Source organism: Fragaria vesca, linkage group LG5, assembly GCF_000184155.1.
Source record: "Fragaria vesca subsp. vesca linkage group LG5, FraVesHawaii_1.0, whole genome shotgun sequence".
NCBI classification, from domain to species: Eukaryota; Viridiplantae; Streptophyta; class Magnoliopsida; order Rosales; family Rosaceae; genus Fragaria; species Fragaria vesca.
The window spans coordinates 8,645,357-8,664,473 of NC_020495.1; the positions used below are offsets into that span (position 1 = coordinate 8,645,357).

The 19,117-nt window shown below is 37.1% G+C and overlaps 2 protein-coding genes across 2 annotated transcripts; one reads left to right on the forward strand and one right to left on the reverse strand.

Moving 5' to 3' along the window:
* Nucleotides 1–4,641: 4,641 nt before the first annotated feature.
* On the reverse strand, nucleotides 4,642–5,969 carry LOC101293977. Its single transcript, XM_004299358.1, has 3 exons — nucleotides 5,167–5,969; nucleotides 4,991–5,062; nucleotides 4,642–4,909 (listed from the first exon to the last, which is right to left on the reverse strand). Exons 1-3 carry the CDS (start codon nucleotides 5,806–5,808, stop codon nucleotides 4,904–4,906), a joined length of 720 nt encoding a protein of 239 aa, XP_004299406.1. The 5' UTR covers nucleotides 5,809–5,969; the 3' UTR covers nucleotides 4,642–4,903.
* Nucleotides 5,970–8,056: 2,087 nt separating this feature from the next.
* LOC101294265 (E3 ubiquitin-protein ligase HOS1-like) lies at nucleotides 8,057–15,196 on the forward strand. Its single transcript, XM_004299359.1, has 10 exons — nucleotides 8,057–8,311; nucleotides 8,863–9,253; nucleotides 9,631–9,765; nucleotides 9,865–10,040; nucleotides 10,470–10,868; nucleotides 10,991–11,149; nucleotides 11,629–12,123; nucleotides 12,689–12,826; nucleotides 13,828–14,567; nucleotides 14,693–15,196. The coding sequence occupies exons 1-10, from the start codon at nucleotides 8,198–8,200 to the stop codon at nucleotides 14,847–14,849; spliced, it is 2,904 nt and encodes a 967-aa protein (XP_004299407.1). The 5' UTR covers nucleotides 8,057–8,197; the 3' UTR covers nucleotides 14,850–15,196.
* The last annotated feature ends 3,921 nt before the right edge of the window (nucleotides 15,197–19,117 follow it).

Here is a 19,117-nt window from a genome sequence, read left to right on the forward strand (position 1 = left end):
CCGATGATCCTCTCATCGGTTTTGGTGGCTGATACGTATTTCGGTTTCAAGGAAGACTTGGCCATCTTCAAGTTCCATTGTTTTGTGGGAATATATTCGTGATCCTCAGTTTATGATGATTTGCGGCACTTTCGGTTTCAATAAGTTCCATCTACATCAGCATACAGTGGCGGATCCAGGATTCATAAATTGGGTGGGCTTGAAATTTTCTTTTTGTTGTCTATAAATTTTGTAATATAATATGATAATTTTAAACAAAATTATATTATCGGCAACCAAAATAATGAAAATATATTATATGTACACTCTTTTGAGACGCAAAATACGAGAATGTATCTGAAATTACTGTTTAATCGATTAAAAGAGAAAAAAAAAGGATTGAGAATCTCAGATGAAAATAAAAGGTAAAACAAATGTGTGATAATATCTCAAAGAAAAATTATAATCACCTGAAGATAGAGACCCTATGAAAATGGAAGATCCAAAACTATCCAAAAGAGAAGCCCATTGACCAATTTGTTCCTAGAAAAAAGGAAAAAAGGAAGCCCAATTTGAGCCTAGTATGCAAGAGGAGAAAAGAAAAAGATGATTCCTAGATGAGTATGGACAAGTTCGAACTCGGGTGGGTTGGGAATTAACTAAAATGCTAAACCACCACTGCAAAAGCTTGAGATGCAGTTGAATGACACATGCTAAAAAATTTATTTTTGAAATCTCAGTTGTGCTTGAGCCTTACCAATGTTGCACCTGGCTCCGCGCCTGTTTTTATACCTAGCTTAGTTTCAGTGTTTACGAGCATTTATATCACAGGGTTCGGGGGTTCCCTCCTTGACACTCGGCCATTAGGCTACTTATAGTGGTTGTAAACTTCATGTTTCAAGATCACTTGATTTTTTGAAGATGTTTGTCCAATGTATAATGTAATTATTGCGTTTAATCCGATATAGTGGGATAAATATTGCTTCTCACTATTTTTTCGGAAAACGATCACTAGGATGATTAACGTCTAAATACTGTTGTTAGTTTATATATTTCCACGGAAAAAATAATTTTGTTCCTTATATTAGACTCGAGTTTAACCGATAACAATGCGGTTAGAGTTTAGTTGACGTTACTATATTACTCAAATTTTTTTTCTTTGAAGAAGGAAACTTATATGCATATAATCAAATATGACAATTAGTTCATTATTTTTCCTAGAAAAGTTTCAAATTAAAAATTCTCATGGATTTGGATTATGGTTTTCACCAGATACCATGTATACGGATCTTGTATAAAAACTATTTAATAAAATTTATTTGGTGCAATATGGCAATGAATGCCTAGCTCAATACAATGCTATAAGTAGAGCAACATGATGCTAGAGCTACCATGGAAAATCATCCTTTCACAAAATACTCATTCAGTTCCTCACACACACATCTTGTTTTTCAGATTTTCTTTCTTCTCTTCACTTTTACTTTGTCTTCAAGTTTCTCTTACCTCCTGAATTGTACTAACTTGGAGTTAAGTACCAGTCTTGCTTTCTTTCTCATGTAGTATTAGTTCGGTTGTCCTTAAAATCATATTTTTGAATTCTTGAGCACTCTCTTTACTCCTAGGTTTCACATAATTAGTGGGGAATAGGAAGTGCTCAGGAAGATAATGAAGGATATAACCACCAAGTTTCTTGTTTTCCAGTTTGAAAGAGAATCGACTTAAACGACGGTTCATCAAAAGCTTTCGGATCAATGATTTACCAGATGAAAGAAATAGAAGGATCTTTGATGGCGGCATATTGATCTTTCAGTGTATATATGAAGCTTTTAAGAGATCTCAAGTACAGGTCATCCGTTTATTGAGTGAAGCCACGAGGGAGCTTGCGATAACGGGAGTATAGGAGCCAGAGAATTTGAGACAAGTATGCTGGGGAAAATGGCTCCAAAGTTAAAACTATGTAGCAAGAAGTTTTAGTGTAGTCCAAGTTCATCCTTCACGAGATTATCGTGGTCTCTGGAATTACAATTTTTGACTTTGATGTGATCGAAGTGGGAAGGTTTCATAAATCATCAAATGGAATATCATTTCAGAAGGGTCTTGCAGTTGATAGTCATTGAAAAAAAAAGCCCATCATTTTAGTTAAGAGGAATTGAGGAGATCAATTATGTGGATGAGTTGTACGATTTGATGATTACAATTCTAAAGACATTATAGATGATCATATTTACAAGGATGAAGATTAGAAAACCAATTTGTATCAACAAAATGAGGAACAATGAGAAACTTCAGTCGTTAGTTTTCGAAGGCTTCGGACAACAGAAGGATGTTAAGGAGAGACGTAACAGTAAATTTCTTATTGCATGGAGTGTTGTTAGAAGCATATGTAAACTAGCCACTTGTATCAATATTATTTATCTATTTCATATTTTAGGACATAATTTTTTTTTAATCACATATTACAACTTCGTGAGTCGAATTCACAATTTCTTACTTACTAAAAAGAGACTATGCTGTTAGACCAAATAGTACTGAGCTTTTAAGATGGAATTATTAATTGAATACATGTAATGATTGTCGATGGATTCTTAGTGAATTCCTTATTGAAAGTAATCAAATAGACCTACCTTTTTCACTCTAAATTCCTAACAATTATATACATGAAATTCTTAATCTGCATATTCTGCACCAGTCATTGAAGTATTTTTTTTTTTTATTATTTTTTTATTTTTTATTTTTTAGTCTTTACTATAACTATATAACTCATATTGTCTTCCAATCGTACGTATACAGTAACATCTTAATCATGATACTAGCAAACTTGATGGACTTCTAGTAACACTGGACTTTCGTTTATTAACCCCCTCATATTGCGTTGAACATGTCCACACGGACTTCATGGACACTATCATGAGCATTACCCCGGGCATTTGCTTCGCATGTGAATTGTGAAACCCAGCCTGAAAAATACAGGACAACAATGGCACCTTCGGCCATCGAATACAACTCTAGCGTGTCCACAAAGGAAAGGAGCGCATTATCGTTTATACATATAAGCTTATTGATTTCAAATATCAAAAGGCAGAATCCACAATATTCTTCATTTTAAAACCAAATCCAGATATGATTCTTACAGCCCTAGGATCAGAATAAAACTACAAACAAGATAATGAGTGATGCACTAAGAATTGAAATTGTAAAACATGCTAGCAGCAAAATGAAATTTTGAAGACGGATATTGATTAAATCACATCCCAGAGTATAGGACGTATCACAAGATGACTTCAATGAACATTTATCTGCAACAAGTTCATCTTGAAGGAATTGGAGAGACCGTGAATCTCTTCACTGAAAAATATAAAAAAACAAACCCCCTTAATGAAACTTATTATCTGCACTTTATGTGCACGAACATGAATATAAACATCAATGAAATTGATAACATTTGAAACCACTCACACACAGCAGTGTACCTATTTTCTGACACTTCAACAAGCGACTATAAGCTGACTGTTGTCCTCACTAATTACATCAGATAGGTGATCAGTGTATAAAAATGTCAAGTAGAGACTGCTCAATCCATGACCCAAAACTTCAGGGGGAAATTGAACTATAACCTCCAGCAAGGCTTTAATTGTGAAGATTGTTCCAATATCAAATTAGAACAAGACGTAAAGAATTTACTAATCTGGAGAAAACCTACATTTTATACCACATAATCTGATATAAGAATGCAGGGAAAATACGACCAAATGCCTGTCTGACAACCAATTCAAGTGCAATTCAATGGTATTACCTGACCATATTCATATAATACCAATTACCAAACTGTATGCAACAAGTACTAAAAGGATCTGGAAAAAAAAAGACATCAAAAGAATTTCAACCATTTCTGACCTAAAAGAGTAAAACAGCTAGAAAGCTAGTGAGGAGAAGACTTGAACTAAGGGACATATATCATGAACTCTGGAGATTACCACTAAGCTAGCATATCTCCTTGAAAATCATAATTCAGAAAGACTGATATCCACAGGAAGTCAGTACACCTGATGTCAGCACACCTGATGAACAAGATGCTATCAATTTGACTTCTTGGAGATGCTAAAAAGATCCCAGGTCCCTAATAATGAAGCAGAACACAGATTCTTCACACTCCTTCAAGCCATTAGGAAAAAAATATAACAATGAAACTACCTATGCAAATGCAAAACCTATATGCTTGAAGGAATACCAAGAATGAACCATGTGCAAAGATATTAGATGTAAAATCTTTTTGTTCTGAATGTTTAACTGTTTAAGTTATAGATCAAACCATTATATGCCATTATGCCTAACCATGAGCAGCAAAACATTATAAGCGCAGACATTAGCAGCAAACTATTAGCATGCAAAAGTAATAATGGCTACAAGCAATAATGCAAACTATGAAAGGATGTTAAAAAATTACAGGTGCAGGCTTCACATTCAACCTCTTGAAGCATGCAGTCAATAAACTTTGTATCAAAATCCGGTTTCCAAATTATGCTACTCTGCCCCCCAATGATGAGAAGTCTGTCAAACCTTGTAAATTATCAAACAATCAGAATTGCACCGAAACAAAAAAGTCCAAACATAACAAATCTCCCACAAGCCTATTAGCACTGAAAGCCTGAAACTGACTCTATCATTTACATATATATAAGTCGTCCATTTTTTACATACTAGAACTACTTGAATGCAAAGCAACTAAAGCGGCCCTGGATCCTGCCCCTACGAGCAATACAAAATGAGACCCAAAAACATTAAAAACAAGGAAATTAGATAACTTTCCCCCCTAATATACCTTCTTTTCAACTACTATAGGTAACTCCAGTTCCTCTACTTTAAAATTCAGCACATTATACCTCAAATCGAGGTTTCCACACCACAGGGGCAGCCACACAATCTTCTACTTCTGCAGACACCACCAAATTACCAATTAGCAACAAAACTATCACAACTGAACTCCACAGAGAGAACAAGAGAGAGACTATACCTTAGTTGGAGAATCGGAACCGCGATAAGCATCAGCAGTAAACCCCACCAGCCACAAACCCGGAAAGCAGTTCTGCGAATTCAAACCACAACAGAATATGAGTAAACAGAATTACAGAAGCATAAGAAAAAAGCAGGCATTAGATGAAATCAAGAGAGAAGAGGTTAAGCACACACATCGAGCTGCTTCTGGACGTTCTTGGGGCGCTTCTTGGGCCGCCGGGCGGGTCGAGACCCGGTCATGATGAATATGTCCTCTTCAATTTCATCCTTAGACAAAGCGATCCAGAACTTCCTCTTCTCCTTCTTCTTCTCCATGCTCGGTCCTTCCGCCGCCGCCGCCAACCCCCTCAGCCTCATCGACTTCGGCGCCGGCTGCTCGCTCTGCTTCGTCCCCTCCGCCTCATGCACCTCGCCGCCGGTGTTGTTATTCGCCTTCGTCACCGGTGCTCGCCTCGGCCTCAGATTCCACGGCTTCTGAACCTCCGCCTCCTCGGCCGCAGCCACCGCGGCGACGGCGGCAGCCTTAGCGTCGTCGTCAACGTCGTCGTCGCTCTCCTCGCTGGCTTTCTCGTTTCTCTGCGGAAGCTTCTCGGAGCAGGAAGCGAGCGAGAAGCGGTGGCGCGCGGTGCGGGATCCGACGCGGTGGTGCTGCGGCGGAGACTCGGAATCGTTGCGGTCGTCGTCGGCGGAAGGCTCGGGCTCGGCGGAGACGGGGCGGCGGTAGCGGTGGTTGGTGTTGGTGTGGTTCTTACTCCCCCATTTCAAGAAGGATAGCGGGAAGTTGTGCAGCGGCGGCTTCACCGGCGCTGTTGCCATTGCTCCGTCGTCGTCTTCTTCTTCTTCAACCAACACAAACCACCACCTGTGCTTCACATCAATCAATCTCTACCTACACGCCTACTAGTCTGATTTCGAAACCCTAACGCAGCTCTGGTGCTTCGTCTTCTTCTTCTGGCTCTCTCTGGTTTTTAGAGAGAGAAGGTTTATGGGAAGCAATGGTTAGAGAGAGAGAGAGGCTTGTGCTTTATATACATGAATACCTGGTTTTCTCTACTCTATACGATCTGGATTTTACTGTTTTACCCTTTACTCTATAGTGTTTGTATATTCTCTGTTGTGGGACCGGGTTGGGGGTTCTTTGTGGATTTTTGCTCTACTGTATTTGTACGTATTGACTAAAGAGGAGGAGTTTCGTCCAAGCCAACAAAGGTGTCATTTTTCTCCGAGACCCGGTCTGCGTTATGGTATCTCTTCTTTTTTCTATTCGGCTAGCACCGGATTCTCGCCGTCGACCGGTTCGATGGTGAGTGCTCTAATAGAGAGTACAAGTTCGGTTAGTTTCTAAGATAATTTCTTGATATCTTATAAATAGATACATACATATTCAAGATGTTATTCGGTGAGTTAGAGTGAACGTAAAGAAAAAGGTCAAAAACATGTCATCAGCTTGTCATGTATTTGCTCTAGATTATATAAAAAGAGAACGTAATACATATCTGCATATCTAATTAATATAACTAAAATCTCATTTGGTAATCAATGTATTTCAGTGTGTTTGTAACTAGGGCATATTTTTGTTATTGAACTTTTTATTGTTAATTTACGAGAGCTTACATATATGAAAATTTGATCTGTTTGTACTTTTGATAGGGGACACACTACTACGATCTTAAAACCTTATGCTGTTGCTTATAGTCCAATTCTTTCTCCAACTTTCTACAATATGATGAGATGTCTACCTAAAACTTGTTGGGAACGTATTAGGGGTGGATTGGGTGCTAGTAGTTTGGTCTCTGGCACTTGATGTTTACCACACTTGAGAGATAGGTATCACAATTCAAAGATGTGAAAAATGGTCATAAATTATTGAAATCGACATAATTTAGCTTATTGTCCCATTTATGTTAAGTGAAGCTTCAAAAATCTAAAAGACAAATACCAAGAAATGAATGTGGTGTAAAAATAATTGAAATATGAATATATGTGATAGTTGATTAGTGACACATACAATATATTTTATTCAGTACAGTCAGTATTTTTAAGAGCCATGACCCACGATTCAAATAGATTCATAAGTGCAAACTATGTAATTTCACATATTTCTCTAATGAAGCTACAAATTTAAGTAACTTGGAGGAATATAAAGTAATTACACATATACAATTCTCTCAAGAATAAAAAAAAAGAAAAAGAAAAAAAGAAAGAAAAAAAATACAGACTTAAGAAGGTCGGGTCGGGTCTAGTTTTGTCTAGGAGGGTTGGGGCTAAGATATATAGACTGGGCCTATTTTCTGGGTCAATTTTCCAATTATACCCAAAAAGAAAGTAACAGCTCAAAGTTACTGTGTGTCGTCCCAAACATCCTAATTTGAAACCCTTCTCTAGACCTGTAAATAGATCGGATCTTAATCCGGACCCGCTCTGGATCCGTGGTTTTTAAACGGGTTTGGATCGAAAATTAGACCCGTTGATCCGTTAAGGACCCGGATCCGTTTACCCGTTTATTAAACGGATCGAGGTTGATCCGATCCGTTAAGGACCCGGATCCGTTTAAAAATAATTAAATAATATTTTTATAAATATAATATTATTGATAAATATTAAATAATATAATAATTATTTGGATAACCTAAACGTCTAAATTGCGTCTAAAGTATGATCATTTGATGAAGTTGAAGGTCACGATGCCTATGTTTTTTTTATGCTCTTTGCTAAATACATTGGAGGTTTAGTATTTTGAATATATTAGTTTATTGTTAAGAAGTATTTTGGCCATGTAATTCAACTTTTGATGTAAACATTTATTTTGTTATAATATTTCATTAGTGTTTTATGAAAATTTATGATAAAATTAAGAAATTATTATTTAAAATTTGAAAATATTTATAATCATAAACGGATCGAATTAACAGGTCGGGTATCCGTTAACCCGCCGGATCCGGATTTGGATCTAGCTATCAAAGATCCGGCGGGTAGCGGGTCGGATCCGGATCCAAAATTTCTATTACGGATCCGGATCCGAATCCAGGTAGATCCGCTCCAGATTCGGTCTATTTACAGGTCTACCCTTCTCCCAAAACCCTCCCTCTCTCTCAGGTCCTCTCACTACTCTAATGGCTACTTCGACTGAACCCTAAACCCACCACTCCACCTTCACACTCGCCAATTCGTCATCGCCGGAATCATCTCTCGCCGTCTCGGAGAAATGGATAGGAGATTCAACGGCCCAACTGGACCTTCCAGCTCCGTCAACGGCGGCACAGCCACAAGATCTGTTTCCCAGACTCCGCAACCTAACTACAGTAGTCTAGCCGTTCAGGTTTTATTCCCTCATTAGATTCATTCATTTTTCTGTTGCCTAAAACCCTAGCTCGCTCTCTCTCTCTCTTGCTATTTGGTTTTCCTATTGGTTTTGTGTGCCTTGTTGTTCTAAAGCCCTAGATAAGTTTTACCGAGGGCGATAGCGATGAGGGTTTAGGAGAATTTGTATGTAAAACGTGTTTTGGTTTAGGTAATTTTTCGGTATTGTGGATTTGTATATCTGAGAGTTACTGAGAGAAGTGGACTGAGGTGGAATTTGTCAAATTGTTTAGGTTTTAGTTCTTACAATCGCAACCGAGCAGGAAATGGATAGGTGAAGTTACAGTATTGGGGTTTAAATTACTTATTTCCTGTTAATATTTAGCTTTACGAGGTTGTGATTATTGGAGACTATAGCTATTATAAGTCGGATAACTAGTGTATGTTAAATACAGTGTCAGCAGTTTCATCTCCCGTGAACGGTCTGCATTATCTGGAGTTGAATGTGAATTCATGTACTTCAACTAAATTGTAAATTTGTATATGTAGTGATTTATTGTTTCGTTTCAGGAAGCATTGGAACATTTGGCGTCAATTGATCTGAGTGAGCTGTGTAATGAGGCTAAAGTTGAGCACTGTCGGGCAACAAGAGACTTGAGAAGCTGCGGACGTTATGTAATGGATGTGTTGTACTCGTGTGGACATGCTTCGTTATGTGCAGAGTGTAGCCAGCGGTGTGATGTTTGCCCAATTTGTAGAATTCCTATTCTAAATAATGGCCCAAGGCTACGTCGCCGCCTTTACGATCAATGTTTAGAAGCCCGCCTTATATCTAAAAGAAGTGATAAGAGATTTCAAGAGAAAGAGGATGGGGAGGAGCCTATAACTAATGACGTTCTGCGCCTTTATTCTTTGTTTGATGTTGCCCTGGAGAATAACTTAGCGTCATTGATATGCCACTGTATCCTCTGATGAAGTCTATACCCGTTCTTCTTTACTTTTATTTCATTTTTAAGATAGAACCATACAGACTATTAGTGTACTTATACAATCTCACAAGTTCTGCTATCTTCTTAATTATATGGTAAGGGAAGTACTGAAAAAATAATGAGAACTGTTGTTTTTAAATTTTTTGTGGGGGTAAGTAGTTTATATGGTTCACTCTCTTAGATTAATTTCAATAATCTGGAAAATCAACAGCTAAGATAACTAGGAATTATTGCATTCTTATAGTCCCATTGAAGCATATAGGAGTCTCTTTATTTTCTTTGTTCTTTTCTGTATAATTGTCATGTCTTTGTTGAGAAATCTGTGTTTTCTTTAACAGAGATTGAACAGATGTTACAGATGTTTGTTTGGATGAAAGTGCTGTGTCCAGTGATCCTGTTATTGCCTTTTTGTTGGATGAGGTGGTTGTTAAGGATTGGTGTAAGCGAGCATTCCAGAACATCATCACAGAACTTCAAGTGATTTGTATCCTTTATAAACTTTTGAGTCTTTTTGATATAATATTCTGCTTATTTATACACTGCGTATATGAACATTTTGTGTTTCCTAATATCATATCCTTAGATAATCTTGAAGCAGAACAAATGAAAACTATGTTGGGCCTACTTCTTAAGTTCTCAGCACAGTTGGCCGGCATATCTAATGTTCTCGAAGTTTTGGATTCATCTTTTAAGGGGTCTCTTTCATCGCAGCTTCACGACTTGCACCAACTTCTAGAAACCATATTAAAGACAAAGCAGGTTATTGCTATAACAATTTACCTTTTTGGGATGATTTACCTGATTTTACTATTTGCATCCTTCCATAGACTCCAAGGGGATAGTTTTATTAGACACCATGTTATTGACCTGTACAATAAATGTAACAAAAGTGTAAGTGATGGCACTACGGGGCTTTAGTTCATAGAAACACCATGCATTTATAGGTTTACAGTGTTGCATATTTTAATCGTGCTCCTTGAGCTCTCTTGTAGAGTTGTAGTGAGGTCGCTTCCCTATGCCATTTTTTTTAACATTTATAACCTTATCGGTGTGATCAACTCTTTGATTGGTTCCCTTTCAACTCTTTTAATCAGGAATTTCCAAATGGACCATATGGCTAATAACATATCTAATATGTCTGCAAATAGTTTGTAATTTGTCTTCTAAACTTGGGTTTTTGATCCTCAGCATATGGAGATTATGATGTGGTGCATACGGCATGAGTTCCTTGAGAATGTGAAGCCTTGTCATACTGAAATCATGACATGGCGTACTCTTGTTCGTGAAAGGAGATCAGCTGCAGTAATGCGTTCATGGCCTGATGCATTAAACAACTCTGAAGAGTCCACTGGACAGGAAGGTTCCCTTTTCATTGAAGATGCTTTAACAAATCTTGAGACAGAGCAAGGAAATACAATGGTAGAGGAATTGAAACTTGCATTTGCACAGAAGGATGGTCGTTCATCTGTTTACAGGTCTAAGATCGAAGGCATTAGAGGTTGTTATCCGTTTGAAAATGTTCGAGCTGCTGTTGATATACTTTTTCTACGTGGTAATTCAGATTTGGTTGTTGCAAAGCAAGCAACTGTATCCTCTTTTATTTTATTTTATTTTTCTTTACATATTTTTGGTTTCTCCAAAATTTACACATCTTCCTGTCCAATCACATCCCTCCACATTCAAATCACTACTTCCTTAATTTATGATAGTTTCTATATTATCTATATGATCGGCATTGGACGCTGCCTGATGATGACTGGAGACACATTCTAGAGGATTTCGGAGCCACCTTTGGTATCTCGAGGCATTTATTACTTGAATCCTTAATATTTTATCTCTTGGATGATCACACAAATGAGGCTCTGCAGGTAAGTTCTGCTTCAATTTCCAGATGGTCATTGCTTTGTAATGCTAGTTTTGATTTCTGTCAGTGTCATCTGAGTCATTTTTAAACAGCTCAGTCAATATGTTTTTACTTCAAGGACTAGGTACTCATTGCAAGTCAATGATCAGGCATGAATGGGTTCTTGAATTTTGCTAATGTAGAAGTTCAGATAAAGTTAACACATGTCCAATACATTCAAACTCTCACATTGGGTTATGGTACTTTATCAATATGAGTTGAGCTAAAGGATATACATATTTTTTGGATCGTTAAAAATTTGAAATTCAATAGTTTATGGCTTCATTATGGGTAAACATAATGGAATATTGCAGCATTGTTGCATGTTTTACTGGAAGTATGTTAGTTCTGGAATCATAGAAGAGGTCAAGTTTGTTGTCAGTACTGGAATTATGTTATTTTCTCTGGAATATAAATGCTGAATTATTGATAATAAATTCTCAGGAAGCTTGTCACCTACTTCCAGAGATCTCAGGCCCAGCAACTCATCCTAAGATTGCACAAGTACTATTAGAAAGGGGAAATCCTGATACTGCTCTTTCGGTGTTACGGTGGTCAGGGCGTGATGGTACTTCAAAGTCCGTTTCACTTAGTGAGGCTGTAACTGCAGTTCGGGTGAGGGTAGAGTGTGGACTCTTTACTGAAGCATTTATACATCAAAGAATGCTGTGCACCAAAGTCAAGGAGAAGAAGTTGAAGATTGGTCAATTAGGGGGTGTCACTGATGATTCAAACGACAGATATAAGTGGGAGGACTGGGTGGAGATATTGGTTTCTGAAATTTGTTTCCTTTGTATTCGACGGAACATGGTGGATAGAATGATAGAGTTACCTTGGAACTCCAATGAAGAGAAACATCTTCACAAGTGTCTGTTAGATTATGCTATTGGTGATTCTTCCTCAACTATTGGAAGCCTTCTTGTGGTATTTTATATCCAGGTAATTTTCTGCTTGCTTCCGTTCGTAATTAAGTACTATCGTGGCTCTGATTCTGACATTAATATTGCTGTTTAAGTGTGGATTATAATCTTTAAGAGGCATCATCATTTCCGTTTTGCAATTTGTCTCTGAAGCTTGGTCCGTTCCTGTCTTTTGTTTTTGTTATTTTTCCTTTTTCTGGTACCCATCTTGGTGGTGTAAGAAGAGCTAGCCTAGTTTTGATGAAAGTACATGCTTTAAACTTCCTGGGGTGATCTTGATGCTTCATTGAACTTTTAAGAAAGAGTATTTAGCTTTTGTTGGTTTAGGAGACCTTAATTGCTGCAACAAATTATCCACAACGTGTGTTGGGAGTGTGGTCTGCAACTGAAAGTGATTGCTTTCCTTAGAATTTACTTCATGCAATATATGTATTTAAAGGAGTCTTGCTCTTTCCAAAACTATTGTCTCAGTTTGTTGATTTATTAACTCTTATCTTTTTATTGTAACAATTCAGTGATTGCTGTTCTTGAGAGCAAATTCGCTGATGATATTTTCTGACAACAAACACTTTCTGTCATTTCAGCGCTACCGGTATTCTGAAGCTTACCAAGTTGATCAAATACTTCAAAACTTGGAGCAGGAGTTCATCTCAAAGAATTCTGTCAGTGAAGATGATTTATCTAGAATGAAATCAGTGAGTCGCTGGAGAGCAGGGTTAATTGTAAGTGGTTTTTTGCTTTATTCTTTAGCTTTTATGATATAGTATTTTGTAATACCATATGTAATACAATTGGATAAAATTAGTTTATTTGAGTCAATGTTAGGCATTGGGCTCTTAACAAGTGACAATAGTTTGAAGTCGGACATAATTTGGCTTGCTAGAAAGAGCTTAATTAAGTGGCTCTATAATGCTCAACTCTAGTGTCAAGGGTTAAAACTTCAATGATTTTCTAGTAAATTCTTAATGCTCAACTCTTCCAAATTGAAGCATATTTGGAATTCTCTAGGGTATATATCAGTGGCGTAGCCACAATAGGGCCAAAGGGGTCAATTGACCCTTCTCAATTTTTTACCATGTTTCTCATTGGTTGAATTTTTTACATCTTATTATACATATTATCATAACACTATATATTTGACCCCTACGACACAAAGACAAAGATAGAAATATAAGCCAATCTATATTTATTTTCTTAAAACACTGGACTCAAAAATAATAGATGTCTTCTGTCAAACACTTACAAATCTACCTAAAAGGCTAAACCCTATCATGTATTTATTTCTTTTCTTCATTTTTATTTTCAACTATCTTTTTCTTATTTTTCTGTCTTAATATTCCAAGACTACGTACATCGTCGTCGCATGTCAGCCTTCGTCTCTATTCCATTTCGGCATTTCCCATAATTTAGCATTAGCTAAAAATTGTTACTACCCATGCGAAATAAATTAAGATTATGGGACTAAGTTATACATGGGTTCAAATCTACTATAAATCTCAAGCCCTGTTTTCTTTGTTGTTGAAATTTTTTTCAAATTCCTTCCCAATAATAGCTCTAGAATGACTATTATGCCTAAGAAACCATTATCTAGAATTTTATGCGGTATATGAAAAGTTATATATCTAAAATTTGACCCTCTTGTAAAAAGTTTCTAGCTACGCCACTGGTACATATTGTATTTGGTTGATTTTTTTTATAACAATTGGATGCTCTTGATGAACAGGATAAATGCATGGACTTGCTGCCAGAAGTTCAACGCCAACAAGTGAAGGATGGAAAAGTGCCTGAGATAGCGGTCACCACCTCTAGTGGTGTTGAAATGTTAGAAACATCTTCTATTCCCGAGGTTCAAGAATCAAAGTCGACTAGTTTACTGATTCCTTCGTCCATTGATTCTTCTGTTCCACTGTGGACGGATCATAAGTATCCTTCCTGGAAACCAGCAATATCTGAAACCCCCCAAAAAAGAGGAGGATTGGTTGGCAGTTATCGGTCTGAACTTGGAAACTTTAGTTCTTCAGTTTTGCACCAAGGGTTATCTACCAATTCTGAAACAAGATTGAAGGCTGACATTAGTCTAAACAAGACTTTCAATTTTGATGACGCATCAACTCCCCTTGGTCATCGAGTTAGTTCCCCCTCAGCAGCTAGGGACATGAACAGAAGTTCATCAAAGTTATTTTCAAACAACCGTCCCCGCAACAATCAATACGGTACATTGTCACCAGAAATGGAACAGGATGTGTTTCTTACTCCATTCCAAACATTCCAAAATACAAGTCCTTCACACTACCAAAGGGTTACTACAAATCCAGTAACTACAAGCAGCTGCAACAATTGCTTATTTGAAGATTCCTCAAAGAACCTATATCCAAATTTGTCTAGTAAGGGTTTCCTATCAGATAGGGATGTTAGACCTTGGCATACAGCTTCCAAGGAGGATCCAATGGACACATCCATGAGGTGAGGATTCAATTTTTTCTTCACATGACTTTTTCGTCAAGTAGGTTCCTCTTAATATTTTGTTATTAAGTGTGTATGTGTATATTGTATATCCCTTTCTCATGCAACATTTCTGTGATCTTCAGCTATGGAGGTGAGGACAAAATTCTGAACAATGGAGTAAGATGGAGGTCCGATGAAACTAGTGACGAGGAAGAGGAGCAGAGTCAAGAGGATACCTTTGGGATTATTATTCATACTCCTACCAAAAGAGGACGTAGAAGCAGGTTTTCGAGGAGATGAAGATTTCTTGACATAAAATGGAACAATTCTTAATAAATTTTCCTTCTGTTGTCATCCCTCAGTTAAGGAAACCTTCAAGGGCGAGTAGGAACACAGCTGCTATATTGTACATCAGGTTGGTGCTGATTGAGTCATAAAGGTTCCCATTGGAGGGGCAAATGATCATACTATACATGATACTGTCATAGTTTTGTTCAGTACAGCTAAGATGGAGCGGTTAGTGAGATGCCTAATTTGACGGGCCAGTTTTTCTTCTTCATGCAATTGCATTCGTCGAGTTAATGAGAACTGTAGGGATTTGTGTTTCTGGAAGTAATCTAATCAAGCAAAATCCTTTCTGTAGTTTCAAATTTTTGCTCAGGCAAAAGCCTTTTGGTATTTTTCAAATTTGTATTCTGGCTGTATTGAATACACAATTGTGGATCAGATCGTTATGCTCAGTTAACAAAGAGAAAACCCTGTTGTATGTATTCAGCACAAGCTTTTAAAAGGCCCCGCCTAGGATCGCCTAGTCCTCGCCTAGGCTCTAGGCTGTAACAAGCCGCTTCGCTCTTCTTCCAGGCCTTTGTGTCAGGCTGTGGGCGATTAGGCGGTTGCTTAGCTCGTCTAAATGCCGCTTAGCCCGCCTAGATGCCGCCTTGCCCGCCTAGGTTGCTAAGCTCTACGGCTATTTTTGTTTTTTTTTGTGGTGAGATTGTTATATTGTGGGGAGTATGAGAGTATAAGAGTTAATTGTGTGTTTAAAATTAGAAGTGTATATGTTTATTGCTGTTGTTGCTCATTTTTACAGGAAGTTATGCTAAATTTTAGTTATAATTTATTTTATAAATAAGTATGACTAGATTATGTTGAATAATTTATTTATATTTGACCGTTTTTAAATATTAAATTACATAAAATATATATTTTTAATTAATAAATCTTAAAAATACAAATCGTCTAGTCCCTGCCTAATCCTTGCCTAGTCTGTCCAGGCTCTAAGCTGTGGGTTACCGCCCGCCTAGCGCTTAGCGCCTTTTAAAACATTGATTCAGCAATGATAAAACTTTGGAACATGGAATCTAACATGGTATTGCTACATCTCTGCTTGTTACTGTGTCATTTCCTGTTGTCATACTTTTCTGCATCCCCAACCTCATGATAGGATCTAGCCGCTCAAATATTTTGGCTCCTCTCCTCTTGTCACCTAAGCTAAAAGTTTAGTAGGGTAATTTCTGGCATCAAATAATCCACACCACATAGAAAACATAGACAACTTTATAAGTAAATTGAAAAATTCCATAGTTCGCTACTTGCTATTTGCCTCTATCGTAAGAACAATGATCAAAACTAGCTGATTACAAAAACCACTCATTGAAATCATTGAAGCACTAAATCATTCACATTCTCACAAAGATTCAATCTTTCACATCTTGGTCATATCAGTTCATACACAACGGTGAATACCAAATCGAGAAAGGATGCTTCATTCACTCACACATGACAGAATGCGTCCACTCCCTCAAAGAAATTGCAACCTGATCGAAGCCTTCTCGACCAGATTATGAATGAACAAGCTCATCAGTTCCCTGCATCAAGTGCAGACAGTTTTTGGTACATCAGAGTTTCTGCTGGAGTTCTTTCTTTTGTTTTGTTTGGTCGATGGTGGGATTATGAAGTTGATCCACTTGATTTTGTATTCGTGTAACTAGAAATGCCTATTTTCAATAATTTCAGTTTTTACTGCTTAAGTATTGAGAACGTATTATAAATTTGGGTTATTTAGTCAATAATTGCTGCTATATCAGCTTCTGTTTGTGTGAATGTGATGTTTCTCAGCGCAGCGGCTACTATATATAGTGTGATATATATGATGCATCTCTATATATAAAGCAGATAGGGGGTATACTGTTCACATGAACAGTACCCGGACCCGTTGACTTTTCAACACTCAGCCCACGTCTTTGTATTTGCATGATACAATTGATACTCATTCCGCCACGTATTGCCCACCAGTCCACCACCATACTAAAATAAACCAAGAAAAAACCTATCATATTAACCACCGGCCGCCCTTCTAAAAAAATCTGGTACGCTGTGCCTCCATATCTCCGTTGCGATTTGATTCGTTGGGGGCTGAAACCTCTGGAACTTGAATGTTGATGGGTGTTTATACACTTGATGTATATATATGTGTTAGATCAAGATTTCCAAAATAATCAGTTAGGATTTTTTTAACCAAATCATAAAACAAAATTCAAAACTCGGTTAGTTCCGTAGTTGTAATTATTTAAAAATTTCCTTTGTACTTTGAAAGCGATATCTGTTCACAGAAATTTATGAAATAATGAATTCAATTGTTGGGTGAGGGTGTATGGTTTTTCCCCTGTTCAGTTTTGGTTGCAGTATTGCTGAATTGATATTTACCGTGAAAAGCACGTTGCTAATAATGCACGATATATGTGTGTGTATATTTTACCCATGTTTGCCTATGAAACCTTCAGATTTCTTTTTGCAAGTCAGCTAGATATTGTTGATGTTTTTTGTAAAGGAAACTCCCACACCTCGATTAGTATGTCCTGAAGTGAAATTAGTAGCCATATGACTTTGAATTCATAATTCCAGTTTGTTATATTCACAGCTTATTAATTTGGATTGGCATGTATGGGAATTGTGGTCAGAATTGTCAGAAATGCTAATATGATTGCTCAAATTTGCAATTATAGTTAAAACTGAAAGAATTGTAATTCAGGGATCCGTGAGAATTCTGTAATCTGAAATTTGATAGCTTGAAATCAAGCTTTCCTCTAAAAGATAGATGAATCCCTTTCATGTTAAAGCTAGCTTGGTACTTTTTTCTATTTTTTATCATCATTGTCTTATGTTCAAGAGACCTGGCTTCTTTGGTTTGATTGGGTATAGATTTTTTTTTTGGAAACTACATCTGTTTCCTTACAATCTAATTTGTAAAGTTGCATTCCATAGCAGTTGTGTTATTGTATAGAAAGAAAGATGGTTGTTTAAAGGTTGCAACTATCAGATTTGTAAATGTTGCATTCTCTAACAGTTTGTGATTGAAATTATTTGCATGTTTACATGTACAATAAATATATAAAACTTAGCCAGAAAGATGACTTTGGTTATCGATTTGTGATTCAAATTATCTGTATGTCAATGTAAATGTATAATTAATTAGTAAGTCTAAGGTTGAGACGCGTTATCAACTGAGGGTTATAGACAATGGCATAAAAACCAAACATTTAGCAGGCACGAAGAAAGTCCTTCTGCACGCGCGAAGCGTGTGTTGCAAGGCTAGTATATATAACATCCATTACCAAATTACTCATTGACTTTGCCACTTTTACTCTTTGTTACTTCGATTTCCTCTTGTTCTTGTAACAAAATGTAGTGCAATCTATTCAATCAAACTACTATGAGAAAAAAATTAGAACTAGTAGCCGGGAAGAAGAGATACCCCAGCTTGCTTCAAAAGTGGTTAATTCAAGGGGAACTAATGTTTTTATCGTTGAATTAGATTGTTAGAAGCATTTTCGCTATTTTAGTTAGTTTGAAGCATACATAGAAAAACTACTTGTCCTTCGATGTAAACTACTAGTCCTATAAAGCAAAGAAAGGTCCAAAAGTATATAAATTTCACTCCCCAAAACCTATTAGAGCAAAGAAACAAAACCCTCCTTTCAAAAAAGAAAGAAAGAAAAAGAAACAAAACCCTAGCTCGCGGAATGGCCGAGTCTTCAATCAGAACCCGGCGACGGCGGCGGAACTTGAGGAATAGGCCCAGAGAAGCAAAGAAACAAACCCTATCAAAGTCAGAATCCTCAAACAAAACCCTGCATGGTGGCCGGAACTGGATTGACCTTCCGGACGATGTCACCGCTTCGATTCTGTCACGTCTGTCAATGTTTGATATCCTAGAGAGAGCTCAGAGGGTGTGCCTCCCATGGCGCCGGATCTGCATGGACCCTCTGACGTGGCGCACCATCCGCATGGAGTTCGATATTCATCTCCGCCAACAAAAGCAGTGGCGTAGCCAGAAACCACAAGTAGAAGGGTCAAGAGTTTAAACAATAATGCCACACAAAATAAAAATATAATTTTTATTGAATAATATAAAAACTTATAAATCATTAGAATACTTTGAAAACAAAAGCTAAATAAAATAACAAATCTCTCTAAAGTAATTATAATTGTCCTCGACGATTGCTCATATTTTGAAATTTTAGAGGAGCTTCAGATGAAGTCGACTGTTTTGTTGTTTTTATCTTACG

Excerpts from the sequence above, each read along its gene's own strand:
- LOC101293977 (XM_004299358.1), bottom strand. The coding sequence starts at position 5,808 with ATGGCAACAGCGCCGGTGAAGCCGCCGCTGCACAACTTCCCGCTATCC. Across the intron at positions 5,063-5,166 it reads ACGTCCAGAAGCAGCTCGAT|AACTGCTTTCCGGGTTTGTG; the intron begins GTGTGTGCTTAA and ends TTGAATTCGCAG.
- LOC101294265 (XM_004299359.1), top strand. The coding sequence starts at position 8,198 with ATGGATAGGAGATTCAACGGCCCAACTGGACCTTCCAGCTCCGTCAAC. Across the intron at positions 10,869-10,990 it reads TTGTTGCAAAGCAAGCAACT|TTTCTATATTATCTATATGA; the intron begins GTATCCTCTTTT and ends AATTTATGATAG. Across the intron at positions 12,827-13,827 it reads GCTGGAGAGCAGGGTTAATT|GATAAATGCATGGACTTGCT; the intron begins GTAAGTGGTTTT and ends CTTGATGAACAG.